Source organism: Castor canadensis, chromosome 4 (assembly GCF_047511655.1).
Source record: "Castor canadensis chromosome 4, mCasCan1.hap1v2, whole genome shotgun sequence".
Classification (NCBI taxonomy): domain Eukaryota; kingdom Metazoa; phylum Chordata; class Mammalia; order Rodentia; family Castoridae; genus Castor; species Castor canadensis.
In genome coordinates, this window is record NC_133389.1 from 131378845 (window position 1) to 131406773 (window position 27929).

General features: G+C 36.1%; 1 protein-coding gene across 9 annotated transcripts in view; it reads right to left on the reverse strand.

Annotated features, from left to right (window-relative positions):
* Positions 1-27929, reverse strand: part of Ccdc141 (coiled-coil domain containing 141) — a 185997-nt gene that overhangs the window by 69190 nt on the left and 88878 nt on the right. For all 9 annotated transcript variants that reach the window (XM_074071190.1, XM_074071189.1, XM_074071188.1 and 6 more), the window contains exons 7-8: positions 21905-22099; positions 10233-10405 (exon numbers count right to left, since the gene is read on the reverse strand). In XM_074071190.1, the coding sequence (XP_073927291.1) occupies positions 10233-10405; positions 21905-22099 (368 nt within the window). The remainder of the gene's footprint in view (positions 1-10232; positions 10406-21904; positions 22100-27929) is intronic.

Below are 27929 nucleotides of genomic sequence, written 5' to 3' on the forward strand. Positions count from 1 at the left end.
ATCTCTCTGTATAGCTATCCTTATCTCAACTAGCAAAAATGATTTGTCTTCCTTATTATGCTTATGTCTTCTCTTCAACAAAATTAGAGATAAGGGCAGAACAGGTTCTGCCTGGAAGCAAGTGGGGGAGGGGGGAGAGGGTGGGGAAAAGAAGCAGGGGGAGAGAAGGCCCAAATAATGTATGCACATGTGAATAAGTGAATTTAAAAAAAAAAATGCTCAGTCAACAAGACATAATATATACTTCAACTGGAAATGAAAATAAGTAGCATAATCTGAAAAGACTTGAAAATAAATACATCTGACATTGTCAGAGATAACGAAAAAAAACAATACCCATAATGAAAGAACAGGAAACTCAAACAAAGACAATAAAAAATAAAACAATACTGGATCAGAAAAAAGCTAATTAGAAATCTTAGAAATGAGCCAGGTGTGATGATGTCTGCCTCTAATTCCAGTAACTAGGGAAATGGAGGCAGGAGGATTGTGAGTTCAAGGCTACCTCAGATAAAGATAGTGAGATCTGTCTCAAATATAATTACATAGTTCAAGTGCTAAAGTGGGTGCCTAGCATGAGACCCTGGGTTCAATCCTCAGTACTGACAAAAATATCCTAGAAACAAAAACAATAAATAATTAGCAAAACCAAGAAAAAAAATTTAATGAATGAAAACAAAGGGAAAATTAACAAAAAGAAAGTCTAAGATATTCACTGAGAATGTAACAGAGAGCTAAAGCAATGAAAAACATGTAAGACAGTCTTATAGACTGAGGGGCTCCAACTGCTTTCTAATGGGAGGTGTAGTAAAAGAGGAAAATAGAAAAACCAGAAAAGCAATATTTAAAAGGATAATTGCTAACATTTTCTTATGATTTATTACATACACAGATAAAATAGCAGAAAGAGCTAAAGAGATAAATACACTTAAGATAATTTATAGATTTTAATATATTTCCTTCCAAAAAGTTGTTTTCTTTTCTGTGGTCTCTCTTACCTCCAACACACACAAAGTTAGTATTCTGCCATATGTTCAATTTGGATTTTACTTTCATCCACTTAACATACTATTCTCTATCTTTACTTAATTTTCAATTTTTTTGTATAGGCATAGAATATTCTGTTTTGTGCCCTTAAATTTACCAAACCTGTCCCTATTTTCTGGAATATCTAAGTGGTGTCAGGCACAATTCTGAATAGCATTGTGTTGAGCATGGTGTTCATAAATACATCCACAACACATCAACTTCTCTCTTTTCTCTCTGTTCTTTCCTCCCTAAATTCTCGAAGAGAATTCCTCCTCACTCACCTAGGACAGAATTTTGCCCCTTTACTCAGCTGCCTCTGCTGATGTGGCCTGGGAACCCTGCTCTTTACCACATACATCATCAGCATCAAAGTGAGTAAATTCACATTGGAGTGAGTAATGTGTAGATACTTTACAAGAACCTAATGGAGTACCTGAATTAAATGGAAAGGATGAACTTTTGGCACCTTTCATACTAAGGGTTGTAGAATTATTTTTAAAAATCCCAAACTAACAACAACAGAGAAGTCTTAACAGTGTTAACCAGTCTGAACTGTAGTTATGATGCTTGCTCAACCTCTAAAGGAAACAACTTAATATAGACATGAAAATATTTGTAGAGGGGCTAAGTTACCCTGTCATAAGAACTCAACTTTGTAATTTCCTAAATTTCAGCATCTGACATTTACTACATAAATGCATCATCAAAGTTTTTAAAAATCAGTTATTTTTAAGTTCTTAAATGTTTAGTAGAGTTCTTATAAAGTACAATTACAGATGAACTGATTAGGCAAAGAATATTTGTTTGTTTTGTTGAAATTGTTTTTGCTTGCCTTGCATTTAAGATTTTAAAAAATATTTCCACTATGATAGGGGTTTCCTTTGTTGTAATGAAGCCCCTTAACATGTAACTTTGTGTGTTAAGACTAAGCTAAGAAAGGTTAAAGAGTTTGCTGAGTGATTTCAGCTCTCAAGGCAATATCACAGACTGGCTGAGATGATACAGTCACAAGTAAAGCAAGGAAAGAACGATCAAGACGACTGCAGAATGAAAAGGGAAGCATGAAGTAGATTTGACAAATGCAAAGGAAGTCAAAGAAAGTCTTTCATAATAGGGGTTGATTGTGTTCATCTTGGCCTGAAGATAGATTCTTCACCATCATAGCCAATCAAATCCAAAAACTGTTGATTGCCCTCTTTACTCTCACTCCTATTGAAGGCATATTTTTTCACTATTTTTGAGCGAAGTTATATATTTTTGACTGACCTTCAGGGTCAGGGCTGAGCTGCTTATGTACACGTTCAATATTTTTCTAAAAACCATCTGAAAGAAAAGACAACTATGAAGAAGGTAGGACTCAAGTAGAAAAATAGAAGATGAGCACATTTTAAGCACACTAAAATTTAAAAAAGAACCCATGTCCACTAAGTGACCAAACTCCTTATTATTGCTTGAATTTGAATAAAAGGAGAAGAAAGAGAGAGCTAGCAATCAAACAGCTGTTCAGACTGACATTCCAGTACTCCTGGCTTTGATTGCTGTGGGACAGGGACTAGAAAACGTCATGGAACGTCTCTGCACCCCAATTTACTCATCTAGAGTTAAACAGAGACAATGATAATTGTAGTGCCACCATAGAGGGTGAGGATTACATTCACTTATGAATCTGAACCACACAAGAATTTAGTGCTAATGAGCCTTTGAACATAGTTTAAGTTCCATCTAACTCTTTGGTATTGTCTTCTGCCTTCATGCCCTTGCTGCCCTCTTCTTTAGCCACAAGGTCCTTTCTGTGACACCCTTTCTGTTGCTCTGCCAGGTTGACTTATCCCCCAGCTCTTTGCAAGGAGTCCTTTTCTCCTTAAGAGGCCTTCCTTGATTCTAGTGTGTAAAACTGTCTCTTCTCTACAGAGTATTCCCACTTATTGGAATACTCCCATCAGAACATAAACAGCATAAGGACAGACACTTTGCCTGTTAAAAATATTTTGGAATGAACAAATGAAGGAATAAAGAGATTATGTTCATTAACATCCATTGTTATCAAACAAGGGAAGTAGTGGTAGTCAGCCAGCGTAAATGAAAACTGTGGGAAGAGAAAGCAGACTATTGATTAACTCCTGTTTTTATTTCTCTGTAAAATATGAAAATATGAAGGATATACATTAAGAAAGTCCTAAGTGCTGGATCAGAACAAATAATAGTCATATCAAAACAAAATATCTAGTCAGGATGAGATTTCTATGCTGCAATTTGCCATGACAAGGTAGAATGAGTACATTTTATGCAGGGATAAAAATTGAGCTAATATAAATTTACTTATAAATCCTAAATTAATTTTAGCAAACTGCAAAAGCCAATGAGTACTTCACAAGGTAACCAGCCCCTACTAGATGTTTATGTTTTTGAGATGTGAACTGGTAGATTCACTGAAAGGAAAAAAGAGGAGGTCCCTCATTTTTATCCTATTATGGAAAACTTTACCCATCTTAATATAAGGTCCTGGACCTCACATTTCCAATTACTACAGCTTCCTGTAGCTTAAAATTTGCAGAATGCTGCTTACAGTTGGCCATCTTTAATAAAAAATGATGCAAACCAAGGCCAAGGAAGTGATGAGGATGACCAAAAGCCAGGGGCTTTAAACTTCACTGCAAATCTAAGTTTGGCCACTGTCACTATTACAAGTAACTTGCCTTGTAACTGAGTGCAGAGGAATGTGCTAAAATATCTTTAACCTATCTCTCCTAGGATGGATAATATACTCTGAGAAGGTAAATACTACTCACCAATGACTCAAAATTATCATTGGATTATAGGTCAGATATAGAAAGGCAAAGGACTTGTTAATAACTAGTATTTATTCATGAGGCTGCTCAAACTTCAAGTGCATTTGATCCCAGGATAGAAAAATTGCATGGGTCTGTTCCTAATTCAGTAGTAATTATAAAACAATGACAAATATCTTGGATTTACTGAGAAAGCTTTATCTCCGATAAATGTGAACTTCTGAGGCCTTATTTTCTATTACTAATAGAAAGAAAATCAGATTATAGGACACCTGAAATTCTTACCTGCTCCAATACTAAATTATGCTTTCTGTTGCCTTAAGATAAATATTTATCTTCTCTATTTCACCCAAACCTTCCCAGTTAATTAAAATGAATACAGCAGTTTGATGCAGTTCACTCTGTTGTAATCATTTGAAAAAAAAATAGCATGTGGCCCTTAATATTTTTTAAAGCTCTTTTTTTTTAAAGAAAGTAAGAGAAGGTGAAATAATTATTTACTGAGTACTCTGTACAAGGAGTGGTGCTATCTTAATTTTTAAAAATATATGAAATGTGTATCTCCATTTTAAAGATGAGAAAACTGAGGTTCAGAGAAGTTAAAAGTCCTATCATTGCTCTGCCTTTCAGACATAACAGAAAGCTCCTTTGACATGAAGTCTGTGTTTCTTATGCATGCCAGTTTTCAAATACCTGGCAACAGGATCCTTGGTATTTTATGTCCTGAAAGTATGGTTGGCATTCAGATGTCTAAGAAACTATGTTCAAAAACCTGTGCTTTGATCTGTTCAAATTTATGCTGATTTCCACTGTGACCATTCTAAACTCCACCTTCCTCAAGCAGTGAGTGGCTGCAACTTGAAATTTCCTTCCAGGTTCTGCTTCCTTTTTTTTTTTTTTATGGTAATGCATACTTTAATTAGCTTGATTTAGTAATTCCCATTAGCACACACATTTCTTTTTTTAGTTCATTTGTATGGTTTTTTCCCACATTTTTATTAGGATATGTTCATTGTTCAGGGGGAATTCATGGTGAAAATTCTGAATAGTCTTACATTGTACATTGGTTAGATTGCCCCCACCATCTCCCTTCCCTGCCTTCTGCAACTCTCTCTTCTCCCCTCTTAAAGCAACTGCAAGAGGTTTCATCATTCTATTTCATAAATATGTGAATATGAAACCAATCAACCTATTTCCTCACCTTCATCTCCTGCATTCATCTCCTACAAATACCGCCCACACACTGTACCTATTTTACAATCCTGCTTCATTAATTCCAAAGTCAATGTTAAAAGGAGCTTCTTGACGCATCCCCACTGTGAGTACACTTTACTTTGCTCAGTTTGACCTCTTCCTTTAGTCTCTTACCCCTTCCCTCCCATCCCCCCATTATCAACAGCTTTCAATACATATTGTTATATCCCCTACCTGCACAGATTTAATATGTTTGGATATTGTTGATGCTCTATCATTCTCTTTTTCTTTCCCTCCTCCTCTGATTTCCATAGACTAGTTCCACTATTGCAAACATGTTTTACATATAAATTTATATATGATCATGTTTGGTTTTGTGTATATGTTTATCTTTCTGATCTATCTTCCACATATGAGAGAGAACATGTGGCTTTTGTCCTTCTGAACCTGGCTTACTTCACTTAACATGATGTCCTCCAATTGCATCCATTTACCTTCAAGCCACATGGTTTCATTCTTCCTTTTGGCTGAGTAAAACTCCATTGTGTATATATATACCACATTTTCTTAATCCATTTATCAGTTGTAGGACATTTGGGTTGTTTCCATAGTTTAGCTATTGTGAACAGTGCTGCAATAAACATTGGTGTTCAATTGTCTCTATTGTATCCTGACTTACATTCCTTCAGGAGTTGTATCACTGAATCATATGGCAGTTCTATTTTTAGTTTTTTAAGGAATCTCCATACTGTTTTCCATAATGGTTATACTAATTTATATTCCTACCAACAGTGTATAATTGTTCCTGTTTTACCACATCCTCACCAACATTTGTTGTTGTTTGTGTTTTTAATGGATTTCTAACTGGGGTGAAATGAAATCTTAGTGTAGTTGCGATCTGCATTTCTTTTTTGGGCAGGGAAGTTGAGCACTTCTTCATGTATTTATTGGCCATTTGTATCTCTTTCTTTAACAATTCCCTATCCAATTCATGTGCTCATTTCTTTACTGGGATGTTGATTCTTTGGGGGTTGAGTTTTTTGAGTTCCCTGTAGATTCTGTATATTAGTCCCTTATTGGATGAACAGCTGGCAAAGCTTTTCTCCCATTCTGTGGGCAGTCTCTTAAGTCTAGTGACTATTTCTTTTGCTGTGCAGAACCTTTTCAGTTTGATGCAGTCCCATTTGTTCATCCTTTCTTTTATTCGCTGAGTGATTGCAGTTCAACTAAGGAAGCCTATGCCTATAGGTTCCAGTGTATTTCCTACTACTTCCAGTAGTTGTTGCAAAGTTTCAGGCCTGGTCCTTAATCGACTTTGAGTTGCTGTTTGTACAGGGTAAAAGACATGAATCTAGTTTCAGTTTTCTGCATGCAGATATCCAGTTTTCCCAGCAACATTTGTTAAAGAGACTGTCTTTTCTCCATTATATATTTTGGGTGCCTTAGTCAAAAATCAGGTGGGTGAATCACTAAAGGTAATACAGCATATTACCAGAAGCAAAGAAAAACCACATGATCACCTCAATAGATGCAGAAAAAGCCTTCAACAAAATTCAATATCCTTTCATGATAAAAGCTCTGATGAAACTAGGAAAGGAATATATCACAACACAATAAAGGCTTTATGTGACAAGCTTTATAGCCAACATAATACTAAATGGGGAAAAACTAAAACCATCTCCTCTAAAGTCAGGAACAAGACAAGGGTGTTCACTCTCTCCACTCTTATTAATTCTTAGAATTCCTAGCTGGAGCAATAAGACTGGAAGAGGGAATTCAAATAGAAAAAGAAGTCAAACTATCCCTATTTGCAGATGACATGATCCTACACTCCAAAAACCTAAACACTCCACCAAAAATCTCCTCAACATAATAAACATCTTCAGCAAAGTAGCAGGATACAAAATCAATTTACAAAAACCAGTAGCCTTTCTATATACCAACAATGATCAGAATGAGAAAGAACATAGGAAAACAATTCCATTTACAATAGCCTCAAAAAAATAATAAAATACCTGAGAGTAAACAAAGGAAGTGAAAGACCTCTATAATGATAACTATAAACTACTGAAGAAAAAAATTGAAGAAGACTACAAAAGATGGAAAGATCTCCCATGCTCATGGATTGGTAGAATCAACATTGTCAAAATGGCTATATTAACAAAAGCAATCTACATGTTCCATGTGATTCTCATCAAAATTCCAATGATATTCATCACAGAGATAGAAAAATCAACACTAAAGTTCTACGGAAGCACAAAAGACCTTGGATAGACAAGGAAATACTGAGCAAAAAGAGCAATGCTTGGAGGTATCACAATATTGACTTCAAACTATACTACAGAGCCACAGCAATAAAAACAGCAGATACTGGCACAAAAACAGACATGAAGACCAATGGAACAGAATAGAAGTATTAATCTGTATAGGTTCCGCTTCTTTGATGGTACCCAGACCACTGAGAACATGGATCACTAGATGAGGAAGGGAAGCAAATTCCAATGGAATTCATGGGGGTGAAGTCAGGAGTCATATGTGACCTAGTCTGCAATTGAGGTTACCATGCATTCAATTTAGTTTTTAATGGATTTCTATTCTGCATCTACCTTCTGAATCAAAAATGCCCTTTGACAAGAAACAATTCCACTTTACCTTCAGTTTCTCCTGCAATGTGGATGTAACGTTGGTTTGTAAAATAAGGAATCTCAGGATAACCAAATACTTTGGAAGTACTACGAAAGTTTATGTTTCTAAAATGCTGACAGAAACATACTGCTAGTTCTTTTTTTAAATCCATTTACCTAACCATTAATCCAAGTTTCTTGAAATGGTCCTAATTACGGCTTTTTCTATTAAGATCCAGCAGTTTTTCTGCCTGCCAAAAACCAATATGATAGATTTCCCTTTGAAAAATAATATATATTTAAAAATAAGGCTATGAAGAGTAAAGGAGATAAAAGAATGAGAGTAGCAAAATGAATAAATATACAAACGCTGCAAGTGAATGGCTAGTAACAATTTTAAATACAATGCATAAACATAATATTCAAACATTAAAAGTAGGATAAAGTTTAGCACTAAAAAAATGTGCCCACCTTTCTAACTCTAAGAATAAAACATCAAAACAGAGCCAGAAACTTCAGTTTCTGGACCAGAAGCAGAGGCTGGATTTACCATCATGTCTGAAATGATTAGAAAAAGACAAATGTATGAAACCATGGTTTTCAGACAATAACCAAAGGGTAACACAGAACAGAGGAGGGAAACAAATGAGGTAAGTCTTATGATTGCACTACTTTTCTGCCTGGAAGGTGATTTCCAGACCAAAGCTCAGGAAGGGGGAATCTCAAAGAACCCAGAACTGTTGAGTGAAGAAACAAGGGATCAGACTTTATAGAGGCCCATCACTTAGAATTTGTGGGGTGGAGTACCAGATGGAAGGAGCAACACAAAAACAGACCTCTAGAGATCTGGGGAGGTGTCATTGGCTGCACTCTGATTGGCCCATGCATGAGAAAACTTCCCAAGGCCACAGAAAACAGCACAGGGAAAGAAAAGGGTAGCCTGGGCAGGAAAACAACATCTGTTGGTGCTTTGAGACCCATTTGCTAAACTGAGTTGGGTCATTCAGCAATGATAATGGCAGACCTCATCACTGAATTCAGTCATCATATGACTCAGACCTATATAGGTGCCCTGAATGCAAGCCCAGTAAGTGTGTATTCTACTTCACAGGCTATCTTCCACATGGCTCAAGACATTTATGCATTCTAGAAAGCTGGACCTGAAGCAGGGAAGGAGATGAAGGAGAGCGAGGAGCTCCTGCATGTACACTAGGGTCCAGGTGGTTGTACCAGGGTCCTGGAGCTGAATGGACACCAGTCTCACCTGGTACATGGCTTGGAGCCAAAATGAAGACACTTAGTAGATAGAGCTGTTATTGTTAGTTTTTCACAGAGGAGAATTATTTATCCTTCTCACGGTCTCGACTTTTTGGTTCTTGCAGAAAGACCATGGTTTATTTCTAATCTTAGTTTTGCATGGTCCCATAGCAACCATCCAAAGTTCTGGATTAAATATCTGTACAGATTCAGACTGTTTTCTGAAAATAAAATCCCCTACACCTGGAATTCCAAATCAACATTTTTAAACATATCTAAAATATAGCAAAACAATGGTTCAAATAGAAATAAAATTTTTTTACCCACATTCCACCATTTCATTGTTCCTCAAATGGAGTGTTTTTGAGTTTCAAGGAGATTATAGATATGGAAGATGCAAAATTGGATTTAATCCAATTGTACATATCTATTTTGTCTCTCTTAGTGAAAATGTAAGTCCTGCCTTCATTTCTTCCTAGCTAATACCTGTTCTGTTATCTGCTCTGCCATTTCCCTTGTATCTTTCGATCTGTCCTTTCCCATACTTTCCCACTGCATTCTCTTTCTGTTTCTCCATATCCTTTTCTGTCCTCTTGCTCACCCAATGCTAAGCTTACCCTGATGCATTCACAGACTGTGCTCATGGAAATGACCCACTCAGCACAGTTTTGAGAGGCTGGAGACTGGGACCAATGCACTTGGCTCTGTCACACAGTGACTGTGACCTTCTGCAAGTGACTTGAGTTCTCTGTGTCTCAGTTAGCTTATTTGAAGAGGGAGCACTGATAGTATGTGCCTGGCAGAGTTGCTGTGAGGATTAGTGAGCTAATGAGGCCCTAGGCACAGCACCTGGCACAGAGTAGGCTCTCACAGGTGAGCTATTGTTATTAATAGTCACCATTCACTCAGGGTTGTGCCTGGTGACCCACCAAGGTCAAAATAAAAGGGGATTCTGGTACTTTTTCTTTGAAAAGGAAAAAAGGGATACAGACTCAAGGCTTGTGAATTAAAGGGAAGAAGATACGCTATGAAAATGCTAGCATATGAAAAGTCTGAGAACTAAAGCTCTTATTTTGTGTATTCCCTCTCCCTTCCTCGGAAATACGAAGAGATGAAGCTTTAGCATCTTTAAGTGCTCAGGCTCACAATATGAGCTCACTTCAGGATGAGCAGCACTGTGTTCAGAATCACCATTGACTGAGATTCAACAGATCCTATTAAGCCATATAATGTAGCAAAACATCAGAAGCAGGCAAAAATCATGAAACTTACTTTTTAGCAGGTTGTGGAAACTGTGGAAAAAACTTGTTATACTGAGGATGAAGTAGACCTCACTCACCTGCAGGAGTCTACTTGGCTGATTAATGTTTGTCCCTTTTGCAAAGCATCAGCTGTGCAGTCTTTAATTTCTCTGTGTAATTCCTCATGCCTCGCTGCCAAGACTGGCAGACTTAAACCCTCTGATTTAAGGAGCTTAAGGTAAGCTTCAACTCTTCCAAGTACATCAAATGCCTGCCAAAGAAAATATACTTTTATTTTCTGCTTTTCTATTTTAAAATCTACATCAATGTGTATACAAAACACTAGTGATTAAACCAGGTCATTCAATTTAGTAATTTGAGCATAATGAAAACCAACTATCTTGGCCTTGGAAAAACAACTGGATAGTTTCCTTTTGAGGAAACCAATCACAGCTTAGTTCAGAATAAATAAATATTGACACCATAAAGTTGTCAAAATAGTTTACATTGAGAAGGTACCAATACAATATAGTTACAACTGTGTGGAATTTGGAATTTGGAATTTGGTTTATACTTTGCACATTTTATACTGTGTACAAATAATGGATGAGCTATTTAAAAAATATCAGCAGCCCTTCATGGCCAAATGTCTTTGTAGTAGTCTTAATAGGAAATTCCCCCAATAAACAACACTTTGAACCTGAAACACTGTAGGGAAGCATTCAAGAAATTACTAAAATGCTTTTTCTCTTGCCTTGTCAAATATAAGACCTCAGCACTCTATGCAAACCATCCATCTGCCTACAAAGGAGAATAGAATTCAGTTCTAAAGCAATGCAAAGAGTAATACCAAGGTAATACTTAGTTTCTAGCATACAAAATAGGATTATGCAGAAAAGAGCATAAATTGCAAACCAAGATACCATCATGAAAGAAGATTTTTAAATTTCATTATTTCCTTCCTGTATTGACAGACCAACTCTCAACAGTAGGGACTAAAATTATTGAGTTTAACACAGAGTAGAAAGGTGCTCTCTATTGGCCATTAAGACTTAGTTGGCATTAAGATAGAGGACTATATAATATAAAGGCAATAAAAGAGGATTGCGATGATATGAGAAAAAGAAGACAAAGCAGACCACAGTGGTCTCCATAGGTCTTCTGTTATTTTAACTCTGATGCATAGCCCCTAAAGAGCAGATGAGGCAGGTGAGAAAAAAAAGTGAATAACAAGAATGCTCCTGCTACATTGCCCTTCAGCACTAAGAGAGGAAACCACCTTGCAGAATGTTCCACAGGAGGACATCCCTATAAGGAAAAGATCACAGTGCAGGATCTTGAAGAAGCCTTCCTGGATTGATGCACATGCCATCGAGTTTGTCAGGGGCTCACCAGAACTTAGTAGGAAGACCCCATGGAAAAGTCTGGGGAAGGATCTCAGACCACAAGAAATGAGAACAGATAGGGTCTTGAAACCTGAGGAAGGCCAGGGGAGAAAGGCTGAGCTCATGCTTAGAGAACACAGTTTAAACCAAGTGTATAGGCTATAGGCCTGGAGATGCATAAATGCACCCATGCCCCTGTATCTGGTTGCTGTCTTAGGAAAGAGTCTGAGTGACAGAATTGGATCCAGACGACATTGGGCTCTATAAGTGAAATCTCTCAAATGCTGTCTTATTACTTAGATGTTGATATTCTCTTTTCCCACCAATGTCCTCATATCTTTCAAGTCTGCTCTTTCTAGTAACTTGGAATGCTTAAAACAAAATCATTCCCATTTATTTAACAGCTCAGAAGTAATAACAATTAGAGTCTAATGGGAACTATGTACTTATGTCCATACAGTATGGTGCACAATTACTTTTCATTCAGTCAACAAATATTATTGGCCACCTGCTATGCTCCAGGCATATTACCTTTAACAGCCCTGAGAGAGTGAGAAATTATCCCCGTTGTTTGACTAGAGAAACCAAGTCACAGAGAGACTAAATAAATTGCACAAAGTCACAATTCTAAGAGGCAGATTTGAGACTTATACCAATTTGTCTGGCCCTGGGACCCTGCTCATAAACCCTGGGCTATAGCATAATGTGACAAAGAATCACTATGGAAGGATTAAGAAAGAAGGGGTTTTTTAGGAAAGTCTGTAGTCTTGGATAGAAAAGTGGGGTCTTAAAACTTACTTTTGGCAAATAAATAACTGCTTTTTTCTTACAGCTGAGAAAAGATACAGAGAAAAGTTGAGAGGTTGATGTACAGAAAGATCAAGAGAAAGGCTTGTATTATGGTATAAGACTGTAAAAGAAAGCTTTTAAAAGAAATTTTGATCCCAAAGAACTCTTTCTTATCTGATTCTTTTTATTTCTTTCTGTTGACAACAGACAAAATGCAACAAGATGCTGTTAGAAAAGAGGATAATTTGGTGACATTTTGGATCCTTCCACAACTCATTGAGACATGGCTGGGCAAGAACTCTTGTTTCTGGAAGTTTGTATTTTAAATTCTGTATTGTTTATTTTGAATAAAATGTTGCTTCTTGTTAATGGAGGGTGAGTTTTAAAGTCAAAGCTTAAAGCAAAAATCTGTTATAGTCAAAATTGCTTTGAATTCCTTTAAATCAAACTTAAAATTTAAGACACATGAGTTAGAAATGCATATGTACATTTAGGATTGAGAAACCCTGAGCTACACTAAAGGAAGAAGTCTATATGTAAATGTCAGGGATGTCTCTTTCTTCCTTTAAGATACTGGTATGAATGGAGAAAGGAGAGAGAAATCCAAAGTGTTTTTCTTGCCTACAAATTTAACTCCACTCTGTTAATATTAAACCAACATAACCTTAATACAATGTCATGTTTGTTGCTGTTTTGAGAATCAAAGAAGAAAAATATGAAAGTAACTAGGCATGATGGCAGACATGTAGTAAGTACTTAGAAAATATTTGTGAGTGGTTGCTCTCAATCTTGATTGATTGAACACATCTTTAAAAAGTCACTAAGAAAGACATAGCCACCTGCTGCTTGCCATTTATCCCATGGGGCCTTTCCTCTTGAAGCCCCACTGAGCAACTGACACTCTTACATCTTCAAGCCCTGGTCTCCTCTTCATAGACGTTAGACACTAAAACTACAAGGTCACTTTATGCATGTGTGCTATCGCTGTATGCCATTCCTAAATGCTGCCCTAAAAGTATTATTTCCTAACAGAATGTAAATAAACTGAAGGGCCAGACATTCACTTTATTCACTAATATTTCAAAGGCAAAGGTAATCTGTAAATTGGAATCAAAATAGTCAAATTTTCTTCCAGTTTTTTCTGAAATAGAACAAAGTGTTAGGAAATCATTCAGTTATAAATTTCTCTGCAATAAAGCAAAGAACTAGCTATGGCAGTAGAAAGATGAGTGATCTCATTCTTTCATTAGCTCAACAAATATATTTGTGGAATAGATAAAGTGGGTTGGATGCTGCAAAAACAGTATAGTCCTTGATCTGTAGCCTAACCCCACTGGGAATTATTCTGGAGATACAGAAATCAGTGCTAAACTTTGGGACTTTAAGAGGAAACTTCTTTCAAGATTATACTGTGTGTGTGATTGTTTCTCTCATTCCCATGCAGAATTTGACAAGGAAACCATGTGCTGATTCTGGAAATGATGTAAGAATTACTGCTCTCATTTAATCGACCCCTGAAATAGAACAGAGAGCTTTTCTATTTAACACATCCATAGGGAACCTGATATACGGGATCCAGCCAGGAAAGAATCTCTTTGTTGCACACACAGTGCAGAACAGGTTATTTCTGGTGATAAGAACACTGTGACCCTTACATAAAATCCTTTGGAATTAATGCCCCCTCCTTCAGTTTTTTCTTTTCACATCTCCCACTTTCTTCAAACCTTATTTGTGCAGTTCAAATAAAGCTTTTACGACTGGATTGGGGAAAGGGATATAAACACAGGATAATATCTTCTCCTGCTGGGTTCTAGCTCTTCTGGTCCATTTCATATGGTACTACTCAGTTCTCACACACATAAGGAGGAGACAGGATCACCTTGTTTGGACCCTAATTTGGAAAGGACTCGGGAATTGCTTGGTTTTTGTTCTTTAAAAGGATAATAAAAAAACTTTCCTTTTCTTTTTGTTAAGCACAAGATCCAAGAAAGGCTGCACCAAATCAAATAGAGATGGTATCAGGACATAGCACATTTTATTCTTTTTAAAATTATCTACAAGACTACAAATTTAGGCAAGAATCATGAGTCATCCAGCCTAGTTCTTAGATCATGTTGCTTTACAAAGATCTTTAATAAGTAACATTGTTAGCTTTCTTGACTAATTAATTTGAAAAGAATCAACATTAAATAATAATAAAACTATAGAACCTTGAAAATAATCAAGAACACAAAATGCAAAACAGGTTCTAATTATAGCAATTAGTTTGACTACCTATGTAGACTTAGATTTTCTCCTGGTTCAGTTTTTATAAAGGCTAAAAGCTTCAGTTTCCTTTCCTAAATATTACCTAATATGACTTCTGTTACCTCTCAATCTGGTGAGCTGATTCTTAATTCAAGTCTTGGTCAAAGCTGCCCTAGTTTTCAAATCCTGAAGTCCACAGGCTAAAGGATGATGAAGTTTCTCACTCCCTAATTTTTCTGCCCCCTTCTGCTGCTCCTGCCTACTCCTTTCCTCTCAAAGGTTGTTGCTGGTAGGCTCAGAACTCCCTCCCTGTCATAGGAGATTAGAGGTGTTAATAAGATATTTATTTAAAACAGTTAACTTCTAATGAAGTTTTTAGCTCATCATCTGAAAATACATTGGAAAAGAAAGAGCTTTAGATAAAAGTGGCATGCATCTAAAGTATTTTCTCAACAACAAATGGAGAAAGTTTATGTACTGATCATCTCTTAGTTTTTCTGAGGCAAATCCACCTTGGAAATGAAACTAGACCCATTAAGGTCTTTAGGCAGTCTGAGTCTATTTATTTTATTTTACCTAAATTGACCTAGGTAATTTTTAGAATAATCTTGGGAATATTAATACAAAAATGTATATTTATAATGTGTAAAACATTTTTTTCATTCATTAAAAATAGTTAGACCTCATATTGGGGATATGAAAATAAACCACAGCATTTAAGTTACATCAAAGTAGCTACTGCAATACTAAATGCATACATAGGGATAAAATAATGGCTAGACGTGGGGAGTGCTTAGCTATTTTATGCTGTAGTCATAGCTTATTTAGACATTATGATGATCCTGTGAGAAACATCCAATTACTGTTTCTATTTTGCAGATAACAAAAGCCAGGTGCACAGGGAAGTTAAGTGCCTGTCCAAGGTCATATAGCTAATAAATGTCTGAGACCAGATTCATCCCAGTTTGGCACCAAAATCCAGTTATTTTAGCAAAGTGTCATGATAACAAATGGCTCTAAATTTTCACTTAATACCCTATAATTCCATTTATTTTATACCACAACTCTATCCTTAAAAGACTTTGTGCAACTTATCACCAATTATAAGAACTTTTATTATTAAATGATACTCTCTGAGGTAGGCAAAGGATTATTAGACCTATTTTAGAAGAGAAAACTGAAGCTCAAAATGTAAATTGATTTGTCACATCACTAGCCATTTATTCATTCATCCAAAAAATTTTTTGAACACTAGGTGGCATACAAAGATGATTAAGACATAATCTCTCTCTGTGGAGCATAGGAAAATGCCATAGGAATAGTAAGAAATAAGCAACTGATGCTGCCTGGAGACTTCATAGAGAAGGTAATACACATGGTAAGTCCCTTTATACAGCTTTACTCACCTTCTCGATATGACACAGAGATTAAGATTGAAATTTATGTTCCTTATTTATTAAAGTAATAAATCTCTCCTCTTTCAAACAGATCTCATCCCAATTATCTGGGATCAATAAAAACTGTTATGAACAGCATAATACAGTTGGTCTGGAAATTCTGTAGTTTATATTTCACTATTCTCAATCATTCAAATAATTATTATTCATTAACTATAAAGACTGCTCAAAGTGTTCTGTTGAACACAAAGTGAAGTGGACATGTTTCTCATCCTTAAGGAACTTTGGTTTGGCAAAGAATAATAAAGCTACCCAGAAATAACTATGCTATAAGGCACAATATGTTTACTGCCAATAGAGAGATCCAGCAGTCTGGAACTACATGGAAAGGAAACCAACATTTCATTAATAGATTTATTATAAAAATACTATAAAACTAAATGTCATGATTATATGCCTATTAAACCTGGACTGAGATGTGAACTCTCATGACAAATTTAAGATGTTAAAGGCCTTCCTTCTTTTCTATAATTTTTGTACCATATCTGTTGTTATACTTTTATGATGATACTTTAGATACCTTTATCAAATATTTGTGGCTTAGACAGTCTGAAGTTTGAGCTCTACAAGCAAAGGTTCCTGTGCCCTATAGTCATCATTCTGTCAGAACAAGTATGGAAAGAGGCTAAATTAAGACAACATCTGTTTCCTGTAGTGGTTTGCCTCATCACAACCTTTTAAAGACCTGACATATGCAGTATAAATAACAGTTTTCAAAACCTCCCTAACTACCTGCTGCTTCTACTGCCTTTGTCTCTCATCACTCCGAGCTAACACTCTTATATTTCAAGTGAAATAACATCTTAAGGGTTTCCCAAACATGATGCGACTGCACCATCCAGCACGGCCCCAATTCCAAGCTTTGCTCAGTGGTTACCTCTGTTGGGGAAGCCTTCTTTGACATTTTTCCCCCTGGCCAAGTTGAAGGTCTCTGCTCAGAGTTCTGCACTTCTTTGGCTTACTCCATCATGGCTTTCTTATAGCACAATATTCTCCTGGTACCTTGCCTTTCTTCTAAACTACCTGTTAGGTTCTGAAAGGCAGAGATCATACCTGTCATTGGTTTAGCTCAAGTACCCATTTGATGCCTGGTAATGGTAGGATTGTCACCTATTAGCTGAATGCAAATTTGGAAGAAGGAAATGCATGTTGCTTTAGCTGTTTCCAAGGGAAAAGGAAGTTGTTTTGGAAAGGGGAAATCTGAGACAGGCTGCTCAATAAAATTTAAAGCAATTACATTTTCCTTGATATCCAATAACAACTTAATTTCTTGAATTTATTTATATTATCTTAATAAAGTCCTACTTGATAATATCTTTCTAGTCTTCTACCTGGGCAGGTTTCTTCTTTCAATCTAGACAACTGGACCATTTTAATGTTTTCCATATATAAGCATAAACTGTATTTATTTCTAAAATGGTAAAATGATGAATTTATAATGAAAAAATATTCACCAAACACTACGCTTAATTATTTTGTTTTTGTCTAAAACAACAGTGTTGCTAAGGGCGTTACTGGTTTGCATCACTGCAAATATCTTTTTAAAGACATTAAATTTTCAATACCAGTGAAAGCTATGGACTTACATTTCATATTAATGTTTTTGAGTTTCTTTGGTTGCCTCAAATTTTGCTTTCAGAATGACCACCCTAAAATCAGATCATGTTCATCAAATGGATTTGCCCTCAGTTTCCTCTGTTTATTTGCTTTCCCCAGTGAAATCATGTACCTGGGAATGGAAGGAATAAATAACCCAGTTACCATATTTTTACAGTGTTGGGTTCAATCAGAGCTGTTGTATAATACAAGTCCATGCTGTTCTGTTCTGGAAACATCTTACATATTTATTTCAGTTTGATTCAAGCCACATTCCCTAAATAATGATAAATATATCTTGAATGATTGCTCAATACTAACCCGAGCTTCTTTTTCATGAGCATGCTAGAAATACAACAAATAAGATAATTATGAAAGATGAAAATTTGGAGGATTCAAGATGAATTTCTGTGGTAGGTGCTATGTTCATATTTCATGTCATGTCCTTCTAACTCATAGCAACACCTGGAAATTAGAAAACCTCTTCTCCAATCAGTGTTGACTATCAACCCTTCCTTGAATTTGTTGCTAAATAAGATAACAAATAGGTTAATCAAATGCAGCAGGAAACTATAATAAGAGAAGGAAGCACATCAGGATCTTGAGTAGCATGGCTCAATATCCACTTGAGTCAAGTGTCTAGTTTATGGCAAGCATCAGAAGCAACATACGGAATACCCATGTCTCAACATCACCACCTGCTGCTTGGTCCAGATTCAAACAGCTATGTCTCAATAATGTGCTGCTCACATTTCCTCTGGGTGAGAAACCTAGTCGTGAGCCTGAGATCATCAGCTGTAAGCCAAGTTAAAACGCAACGAATCACACCCCTGGAGCCATAGGGCAAATGCACTGGGGAACTGTTGTCAGCTGGACAATTAAGGGATCATTACATTGTTATGGAATCTAACAAGTTGGAAAATGTATTGGCTTACAGGCTTTTTGTATATTTTGCTCTCTGTTGGATCTACAGCCATCAGAACAATGCCCGGCACATAGAAGTTGCTCCATAAACAGTTACTGAAAAATTGAATATCAAAAGACAAAGAGCACTTATTGTCATTAATTTACCAAATCATTCGACAACTTCAATAAAAGGAATTATTTATCCTATGTAAAATTGGTAGAGAGAGGAATGAACAAAAAAGAAAGGAAAAAAGAGAAAAGGATTTCTAGATGATTGTACCCATACATACATAATAAAAGTCAGGATAAATATAGAAATACATATGACATAAAACTTAATAGTTCATTCTGCCCACAAATTTTGTCAGTCATCCCTTCCTATATTAAAAAATTCAAAGAAATTAAAAATATAGTTTTAAAATCCCACATTTCACCTTCTACTAGCAGACATTCATAGTTTCCAATTGACTCAGTTACACATTAGCCAGGACACTAACATACTTTTTTTGACGTTGACATTTGACACAGAAATTGCAAAAGAATATTGACATAGCTTCAACTAATTTCAAGTAAGTTCATTCACTGAAAAAAATAATTCCATTTACCAGGAGTAGAATTGGTTTTGAGTAAAGTAACTTTTAAAAGCTCCAAATGTTCACTTTTTTTCCTCTGCAATAGTAACATCCAGATTTTCTTAGGTGGGGAGAAAAGGCCTCCCTGGGTCTCTGATGCTCTGACACTCCTTACTGGTATACCAGGAATGCATGACTTTGAAACCTTTTTATCAGGGCCATTTCTCAGTGTTGCAGCTAGCAACCTTCAGAGTTAAGGTACTGTCTCCCCCTGAAACAAAGAGCAGGTTGGCTTACTGCTTGCTATACACAGCATATTTCCCAAACTGAGGGCTCTTCTCTTGAACCTCATGCTCTGTGGGTGCAGGCATCCACCCAGGCCCATCTGCAGCACCCCAGTGGGAATTGGGGCTTAGGGAACTGATGTGGCACACTGTCACTCAGCTTCTGCTTAAAAAAAAAAAAAATTTCAACTCTGACCTTAAAGCTGTGACAAGTTACCATGTAAGCTTGAAAGTAGGGTAAAAATCTCATATTTCTCACAGTTTTTGAGAGCACCTAAAAATGGGATTGGTCATAACTAGAAAACCCTGCACCCTAAAATACAACAAAGAAAAATTTCTCAAAGGGAAAATTCAGAGCTTCAGAGATAAATAATTTTTGTAAATTCAAAATACTCCTCCACTAGTGTAAACAAAACTTTTAGCGTAGAAAAAAAGTCTTCAAAAAGGATTTTGAAATTCTACTAATTATTAAAATCCACCCTCTTATTTATTTATGAGTGTTATACAAAAAACTGGGTAAAGTGGTAAGATTTTTGTAAAATTTGGAAGTTCTACAATATAAATGAAAAAGAAAAATACCATTTAGAAATCCTGAGAGGAGTTTCCTTCTTTAGCTTCAATGGATTTACCCACTACATCTTTTATTGTTTCTTAGTAGGATAGTGAAGAATTCATGTCAAGAGTCATGATTAAGCATCCATTTTCCAAACTCCAACTTCTATTTTAGCTGAGGTAAAAGTACCCATCATCTTTCACCTTGAGTTCTTAGATTTAAAGTTGGAAATTATTTGCTTGATGATTTAAAATGGGAGAATGAATTCTAAACCTTTCTGAGTACCACTTGGCTGTAGAAAATGCTATCACATGGAAATCCCAGCTGAGTTTGAAATTTGAAAAGTTAGCATGCCGTGCCATTCAAATGGTGAAATGGGGAATCAAGAAATCAAATCTTCAAGGTTAAGAAATGTGGATTTTTTTTTCTCTGGATCTGACTTGTACTGCTATATGAGTTTGGGAAAGCAACCACTCTTCTCCTTCACCTTTCCCATTCCCTTCCCCATCCTTCTCCTCCTCAGCTGTTTCTTTTCAAAAAATCTTTCAACTATGACCTACAAGTCATGTGTTTTCTGTCAGTATCCACAAAACTGTGACAAATTAACATGTTCTTTTTCTTAAACATTTATAAGAGCTATTCCTTCTTTCTAACAACCAGGAATAATGTCAGGAGAAAAACCTCCATGGCAAAGTATCAAATAATGAGAGTAAAGAAAGCAAGCATAATGGGGAGAGAGAGAGAGAGAGAGAGAGAGAGAGAGAAACAGAGAGAGAGAGACAATGACAAAGACAAAGACAAAGACAGAGAGACTCTGTTTAGAGACTACATTTTTCCAAGGCTATAAACTATAAGGCTTGTAGTGTAAGCATTGTTTTATAGCAACACGTTCTATAATTGTTTTCCTTAGAAACAATAATAATTGACTTACAGATGACCCATTCATTTTGTAGATTGAACATGTGATGTAAATTTAAGTCTTTTATTTTGCTGAAGACAAACATAACTGGCACTTAACATCTACTTAGTTCAATACCTCCTGTCATATACTATAGCCGTTTCTTTGTTTCCTCTCTTAAAACAATGAATCCCCAAACAGTACGTAAATATTTCTTTAACATTTTTACTGTAATTCTAGCACCTCTATTTTAGAATCTTACTGTTCATCATTTCAGAAGTTTCTTAGTAAAGAAGTTCAAAATTAAGTCACTATTTGTATTGTACTAGGTGCTGTAATTTTAGATTACAGACTTCCCATTCATTGCCTGTCACATTGTCTAGTTTTAAATAACTTAATAAACAATTCCAATACAAAAGTTTGAAGGTATACATTACATTGGTAAGAGTAGAAAAATTTTCAAGTCAGATCAACAACTTTATCTACTGAACCCTATTCAAGAAATGTGAATGTGTGCACACCACCACACAAGATCACCTGGCACACTCAGTATGGAGTACGTCCATGAGGAGAAGCAGAACCACTTGTCCAATTCAAGAACATGTGATGATGTTCCACAGTAATGCTTCCCATTGGCTCACTTAAAAAGGGAAGGCCAAGGCAGAATGATTAGGCTGAGGCACTCTCTCCAGCCTTATCATTTGCATGCAGAAGTCTTGCAATATTTATGTATTTCTACCTGATAAATGGAAGGCAATTTAAAAAAGAACAAAGGCCTTTTGGTAAAATTTTCAGGGTTTTCTTTTTAACCTCAATGTATTTTATAATAATTCCTTTCTCTGTAAGAAATGTCACAATGTGAGCACAAGTTCCCCATACACAGACCCTGGCAGTTCTTAAGGCTCTGCCTTTTTTAAAAGTAATTTATTACATGTCAAAGCACACAGCTTATTAGTTTTGAGAAACAAATAAAAACTCTTCATTGGTGTTACTGATTTTGAAATTGTGCATGAAGTTCTGATTTCTGTGATATGCCCTGGTCTGCCTGATTACCTAAAATTATCATCTTGACTTCATACTGACCTTGTTAGCACTGTTAAAAAAATCATTTGCCTTTATTAACCAAGTTTTCCTTTCCACCGTGAGTTGAGCAAACTCTTCTTGAAGCTGATTCAGTTTCTGGGTAGAGAGCTGTAGATGATCTCTCTCTGCACAGTCCTTTGATGGCGGAATCCCCAATGCCTCCCTCTTCAGCTTTTCCACAGCGGAATTCCATTCCTGCAAGAAAGCATTCTCTTTAGTGACTGCATCCATGCTCCTATTATGGACTGAATGTTTGCATTCACCCCCAATCTGTATCCTGAAATCTAATCTGCAATGAGATGGTGTTAGAAGGTGGGGCCTTTTGGAGGTGATTCGGTTATGAGGTGGAGTTTTCCTGAATAGGATTAGTGCCTTTATAAAAGAGGCCCAAGAGAGTTCCAGTCCTCCTTCTACTATGTGAGGGTAAAATGAGAAGCTAGCAATCTGCAGCCCAGAAGTGGGTCCTCACCACAACCCAATAGAACTGGGACTCTGATCTTAGCTTCTAGCCTCTTGAACTGTGAGTAATAATTTTTTGTTTATAAGCCACCTTGTCTACGTTATTCTATTACAGCAGCTTGAATTACAACACCCCCTTTTGTAATCCCTGCTAAGATTCAGAGAATATTTAGATGGGTTGAATGTATCACCAATCTGTCACTATATTTTCAAATAATGAAAGTATAATAAATGTTCTGGTGGTAAATGCAACCCTATGGGTTTGAGAACTAACACAAATAGACAAGGATTCAGAAAAGTGGTTAAAAAAAGGAGAGAAGATGAGAGTAGAAAATGGCTCAGAGTTGAGGTGAGTGACCGATGGATCTCCTGGTTGCTGGACACAGGTCTCTTCCATTTTTGTTTCCTCTACTCAAAAACATTCACAAAATACAGTCAACAGCATTTTTCAAATCTTTAATTTATCTTAACCTATCTTTATGTATTTAAATATAAAGAAGTACCTTTCTTACAATTCAGTCTCTGTCTCTATGGGCAAATGTGTACAAAAAAGGAAGAGAAATTATGTACCTATGGCTGTTGTTTTGTGTCTTCCTACACGTAGAATTAAAATTAACATGTTATACATCACAAAATTAATACTTGGTAGTGTGCAATATTTTCTCCTTCCTGACCTCAGTTCTTTCTCTCTCAATTCATTCTTAATGATATATAAACATTTCAGGAAAAGAAAAGAGATAGCTTCCTACTTTATATGGCATGAGGATTAAAAAAAATATCCCAGCAAATAGAGAAGAATGTAAATAAGATTTGGAGTAAAACCAAACATTAACATTCAATTGAATTTCTCAAGGGAAACTTAAGTCTATTACCAAAGGACTAAAGCCAGATTTGGTTTCATAAAAATAATGAGCATCAAATTTTCTTGTACTCATCTCAGCTGAGATTGAATATTAAGCCAAGGCTATTCTAAAAGCATGAGAAATTTATCACCAGATTTAAAAAATCTCAGTCTGATTCCATCCAGGCTTGTTCCTATTATTAAGTTACACTTGTTACATTTTATTGCATGAAATAAGTATTATTTTAGTACATTTTATCATTATTATTTCCATTAATTTCATAAGGCATACTATGCTTTATGTACATGCCCTATGCTATAATAGATTTCTTGTGGAATATAACTTTCTTATATACTTACATCATGAAATTTATTACATATATACTGGTTCTATAAACACACGATATGGGAATAGTTTGAATAACAATTTGTTGATATCGAAGGTAGAAATTGTACATATTATTTCATGGAGTCTGTACCTGTTCTAGTATTTGTGCAAGAGAAAAGTATTTTGATCAATAGATAGAAGAATAAGGCCTGGCATTTTTTGGAGGGCCTGTTATAAAATTGAGGTTTGTAACTATAATCCTCAAAAATCCTTAGGTTACATCTTTAGATGTTATTTTTCCACAGACTCAGAACAATATGCTACTCAAGGTTACATATCCAATTAGTGGCAATCCCAGAACTAAATCATAGGTCTATTGTGCTGTCTTTTAGGATTTTGAGGATAGATTAAAAAATCTCCAAATTTCTCAGTGAGTACAAAAGCAATACTCCTAAACATGGATTAAGGGCTATGTGAGTTCTCAAGACCCTTCATTTTTTAAAGAGCTTCATGTCCCCACAAAAAAACAACTAAGACATGCCATGACATTCTTTCATAAAGCACTGTACATATCCCTCTCATTTAAAAAGCATTACTTTAGTCTATTGAGAATGAGCAGATATTTTTAAAGTAGTTAGTTCAATTCATAGCACACATAGTAGGCACTCACTAAGTATCACTCCCACTTTCCTTCCTATCAGTTTTATCATGGTTCACTAGCACCCCAAAATTCATTTTAGATGGTTATTCCTCTTTTCCCAGTATAGGCTTAATGGTTTCCCAAAATGTTTCTGGGTAGTAATGATCAGTATTATGAGATAAAGCAAAACAGGTTTCTTTGCTCTAGTACTTCTCAGATTCTCTAATATGTGAATGTGTGTTGAGACTCTCCTAGAGGGAAATGGGCTGTGAAATATTTTGGACAAGTTTTCTTGATCAAGGAAACATTTGCTTGCTAATCATTTCAAAGAACCAGTGGCCCAGCTGGGACAGTATTGGGAAACAGTGCTCTGTGGCTAAGAGTTCCCAAATAACCTATTCATTTACCTGCCAACCCAAAGCTTTCTGTTTCTTTCCTTTTATGTTTTTTCCCTACAAATTTAGCTACTCAGTTAATTTCTACTCTTTGTAACATTCTTTTTTTGTCTGTTAATATCTATGGGGTATTAAATTTTGATGAGCTCAGGTGCAGAAATACTAATGCATGAAAATGCAGAAGTCAGGTAATTCTTTTTAAAAATTAAGATTGACCAGAACCTTCTGTGCACATTGTGGAAGAAACCACTTAGCACATATGAAGAATGTGGAGATTGCTTCAAACATTATGGGGAGGAGAATGCAGAAAAAGTTGGGATGTAGAAAAACTGGTTTAGAGCCAGTGTATGCTCAATCTGACAACACTAAGTTTAGGATGTCATCTACAGATGATAAGGTTTGATTTTTCTTCATTTGGTTAGCACTGAGCTAAATGCTTTGCACGCATTATCTCATTCTATCTTCACTACACCCCACAAGATGGGAACTGTCATTGTCCACATATTACCAGCAGAGTTTCTAGACCGCAGAGGAATTATGAACTTGTCCAAGGTCTTAGAATGAGAGAGTGAAAGAGGCAAAATCCAAATGCAGGTGGTTAAACTCTACAGTCTACTCTCTCAACCAGTATCCCAGCCCCAGCTCTTCACAGAGGGTGACAGACCAATTTTCCCATATTAGTTTAGAACTCCCTAGGTAAAACTTCCATAGGGATCTGATATAGCTTTAGGGATGATAAAAGTCATATGTAACCCTGGTATTTTCTGATTTGAAATTGGGAGCCTTGCTATTTCAAAATAAACATAATGCTATTACAGATGTAATTGAAAATTTACAGCCCAAACTCAGGTATAATTTTGCTTAGGAATTGGACCAATATAATAAAACTCTTTTCTATAAATAAGGAGAGAAATACCTGTTCTCTAAAAGTGTTCATAATCTGACTTTAGTTTAAATTTTGAAAACCACACTAGAGAGAATGTTTGGCATGGAGCCAAGTCTTTGAACAGCCACACTAACCTTCTATTTCACATTGTGCTGTAAAAAGTGGGCTCTGACCTTCCGAAGAAACTGTGAAGGACCATTTTGTGCCTCTGATTTTTTTTTTTATTCTTCATCTCAAGTCTTCTTAATTACATTTTCACATGAACTCTGTGGGTATTAAATGAAGCTGGGTGCATTCAATATTTCTAGTCAATCTTCTCAGAAAATTGGTTCTGTTTTCTTTGGGCAATCTGTAGGCAGTTTCTGATGCATTTCTATGCCATTCTGATGATGTATTTTCCCAGCTATTTTTCTTAGGGGACAAGTCTACTATTTTATTTTTAAAGATAAAACTTTCCAGAGTCATCTGAATCCATCACACTATTTAAAAAATATCGTGGTCAACCTTGTCAAGGCTGGAGGAACCCAAAGGAGAAAATCTTAGTTCTTTCTCTCTTAAGTTGTTCTTGCTGCCTGTTGAGTGTTAAACTTCTAACAGGGTTTCAGTCACTTTGCAAAGAAATATTTCCAGTATGTGTCCCCACCAGCAGAAAGCCAAAGCCTGCCATTTCCTTGGCTTTCCAATTTGACAGTGATGCGTACATATCTCTGACCCAATAAAGACATATGGCGCTGTGTGTTCCTGGGCTCGGAGTGTCTCCATAGGTCATTCCATTATTTTCATTTATCACTCACAGTAGTAACCCTTTTAAACTGTACCTTTCAGGGCTCCATTTGCTGCAGAAATTGAGCTTCTCTTGGCTCCCTTGATTGACAGGGTACTTTTAAAAGGATTAGTGTTGATAGACAAGAAGGCAAAAAAGATTTTTCTTTTCTTCTTCTTCTTTTTTTTTTTTTGGTATAGTCCTAGGCTGGATCTTCAAATGAAGTTGTGGATTGGCATAAAAATTATCCAGTACGTAGGTTTAAAAGTAAAATGTTAGTTACTCAAATTTGAAAAGAAAATAAAACCTAGTAATCACAGCATGTTTTGTGAGATTTTCTTCACACAAATACTTCCCCATAGATGAGGGGATTTAATAATCCAACAACTTGTGATAAATGTTCACTCTAAGCTTGATTTCAGCATGTATTCTTAAGTGGGGGAAGATGGACGAGAAGCAATAGGGAATTCATTTGTGAATGACTGGTATCGATCGTGGAGATAACTGACCAACATCAGATGTGGCAGAAGCATGTGTTGAGTTCAGGCATCATTCTGAAGCATGGCTAATTCCAAGGCCACCCCGTTAGATGCAGCCCATTTCTTCTGCAATCCCAAATCTACATTTCCGTTTGATTCAGCACCAGGAGAATTAACTCACTGACACAAAATCATAGAATTTTACATGATTGCATTAGCAGATGGTACAAACAAAATGAACCTGGCAATTTTAATCAGAGAACATTTAAAAGTCTGCTTTGAGCAGAAATGTTTTCAAAAGAAATGTTTATGTTTTTGAAGAGTAGCACTGAGCTCTTGAAAAGGTGTAAATCTGATTATGTCAAGTTGGATTGCAAACTGGGCGACAGTTTCTCCCTCCTCATGCTCTCTCCCCGAGCATTGCCATGGTGACCTATGCAAATGCAGAGATCATCCTGGAGAGACAGGATTCCCCACTCTCCAGTGTGTGCAGAGTTCAGTGCCCACTGGCCATCTGAACTATGCCCTAGCTTGTGATGCATTCCAGCAAAGGCACAGACTGGAAACAGGAAGGACTGATCTTCGTGCCTCACGTAGAGATGAGGGAAGTGTGCTATTTAGCTGTAAGATAAAGAATTATAGCTACTGACTGAGGAAGAGCTTGTGGGAAAGAGTGAGAACTGGACCTATAGTGCCATTTGTATTCCCAACTTGTTAAGTAGCTTCAGGCAGAACTTTTGCTTTTAGAGCACTACTTTCCTGTAGTGCAAGGAGAGTTGCCACTACTTGGTAGATACTTGGTAGATATCTAGTGACGCAATAACTAATTTGCTGTGCCTCAAAATCCTGGATTTTAAGCCTTCCCAAAATTTGAATTATTAGATAATTAATAACCTTATGAGATTTAACCAAATTAATTTCTGAGTTATACTTTTCCCTCTTGTTTTGCAGGAAAAAAAATAAAAACAAAAGAAGCAAAGAAACAAAACACGTGGCTTAAAAGTTTTCCCTTAATTCTCTTCAGTGTTTGGTCACTCAGTGGAGCCCACAGGTTTGCAGGACAAATCAGGTGCTTGTTGGCTAGTACTAAAGCAAATGGACACGTGGTAAGGTAAAGTTTTAACGTCAAATAAAATCACAATAAAGTGCTTGTAGACAAATCTTCAACACAGTGATTAAAGAACAGAAATGCTTTCACTTTTTCTTCCTTAGTTCAACATAGTTTTTAGGTGAA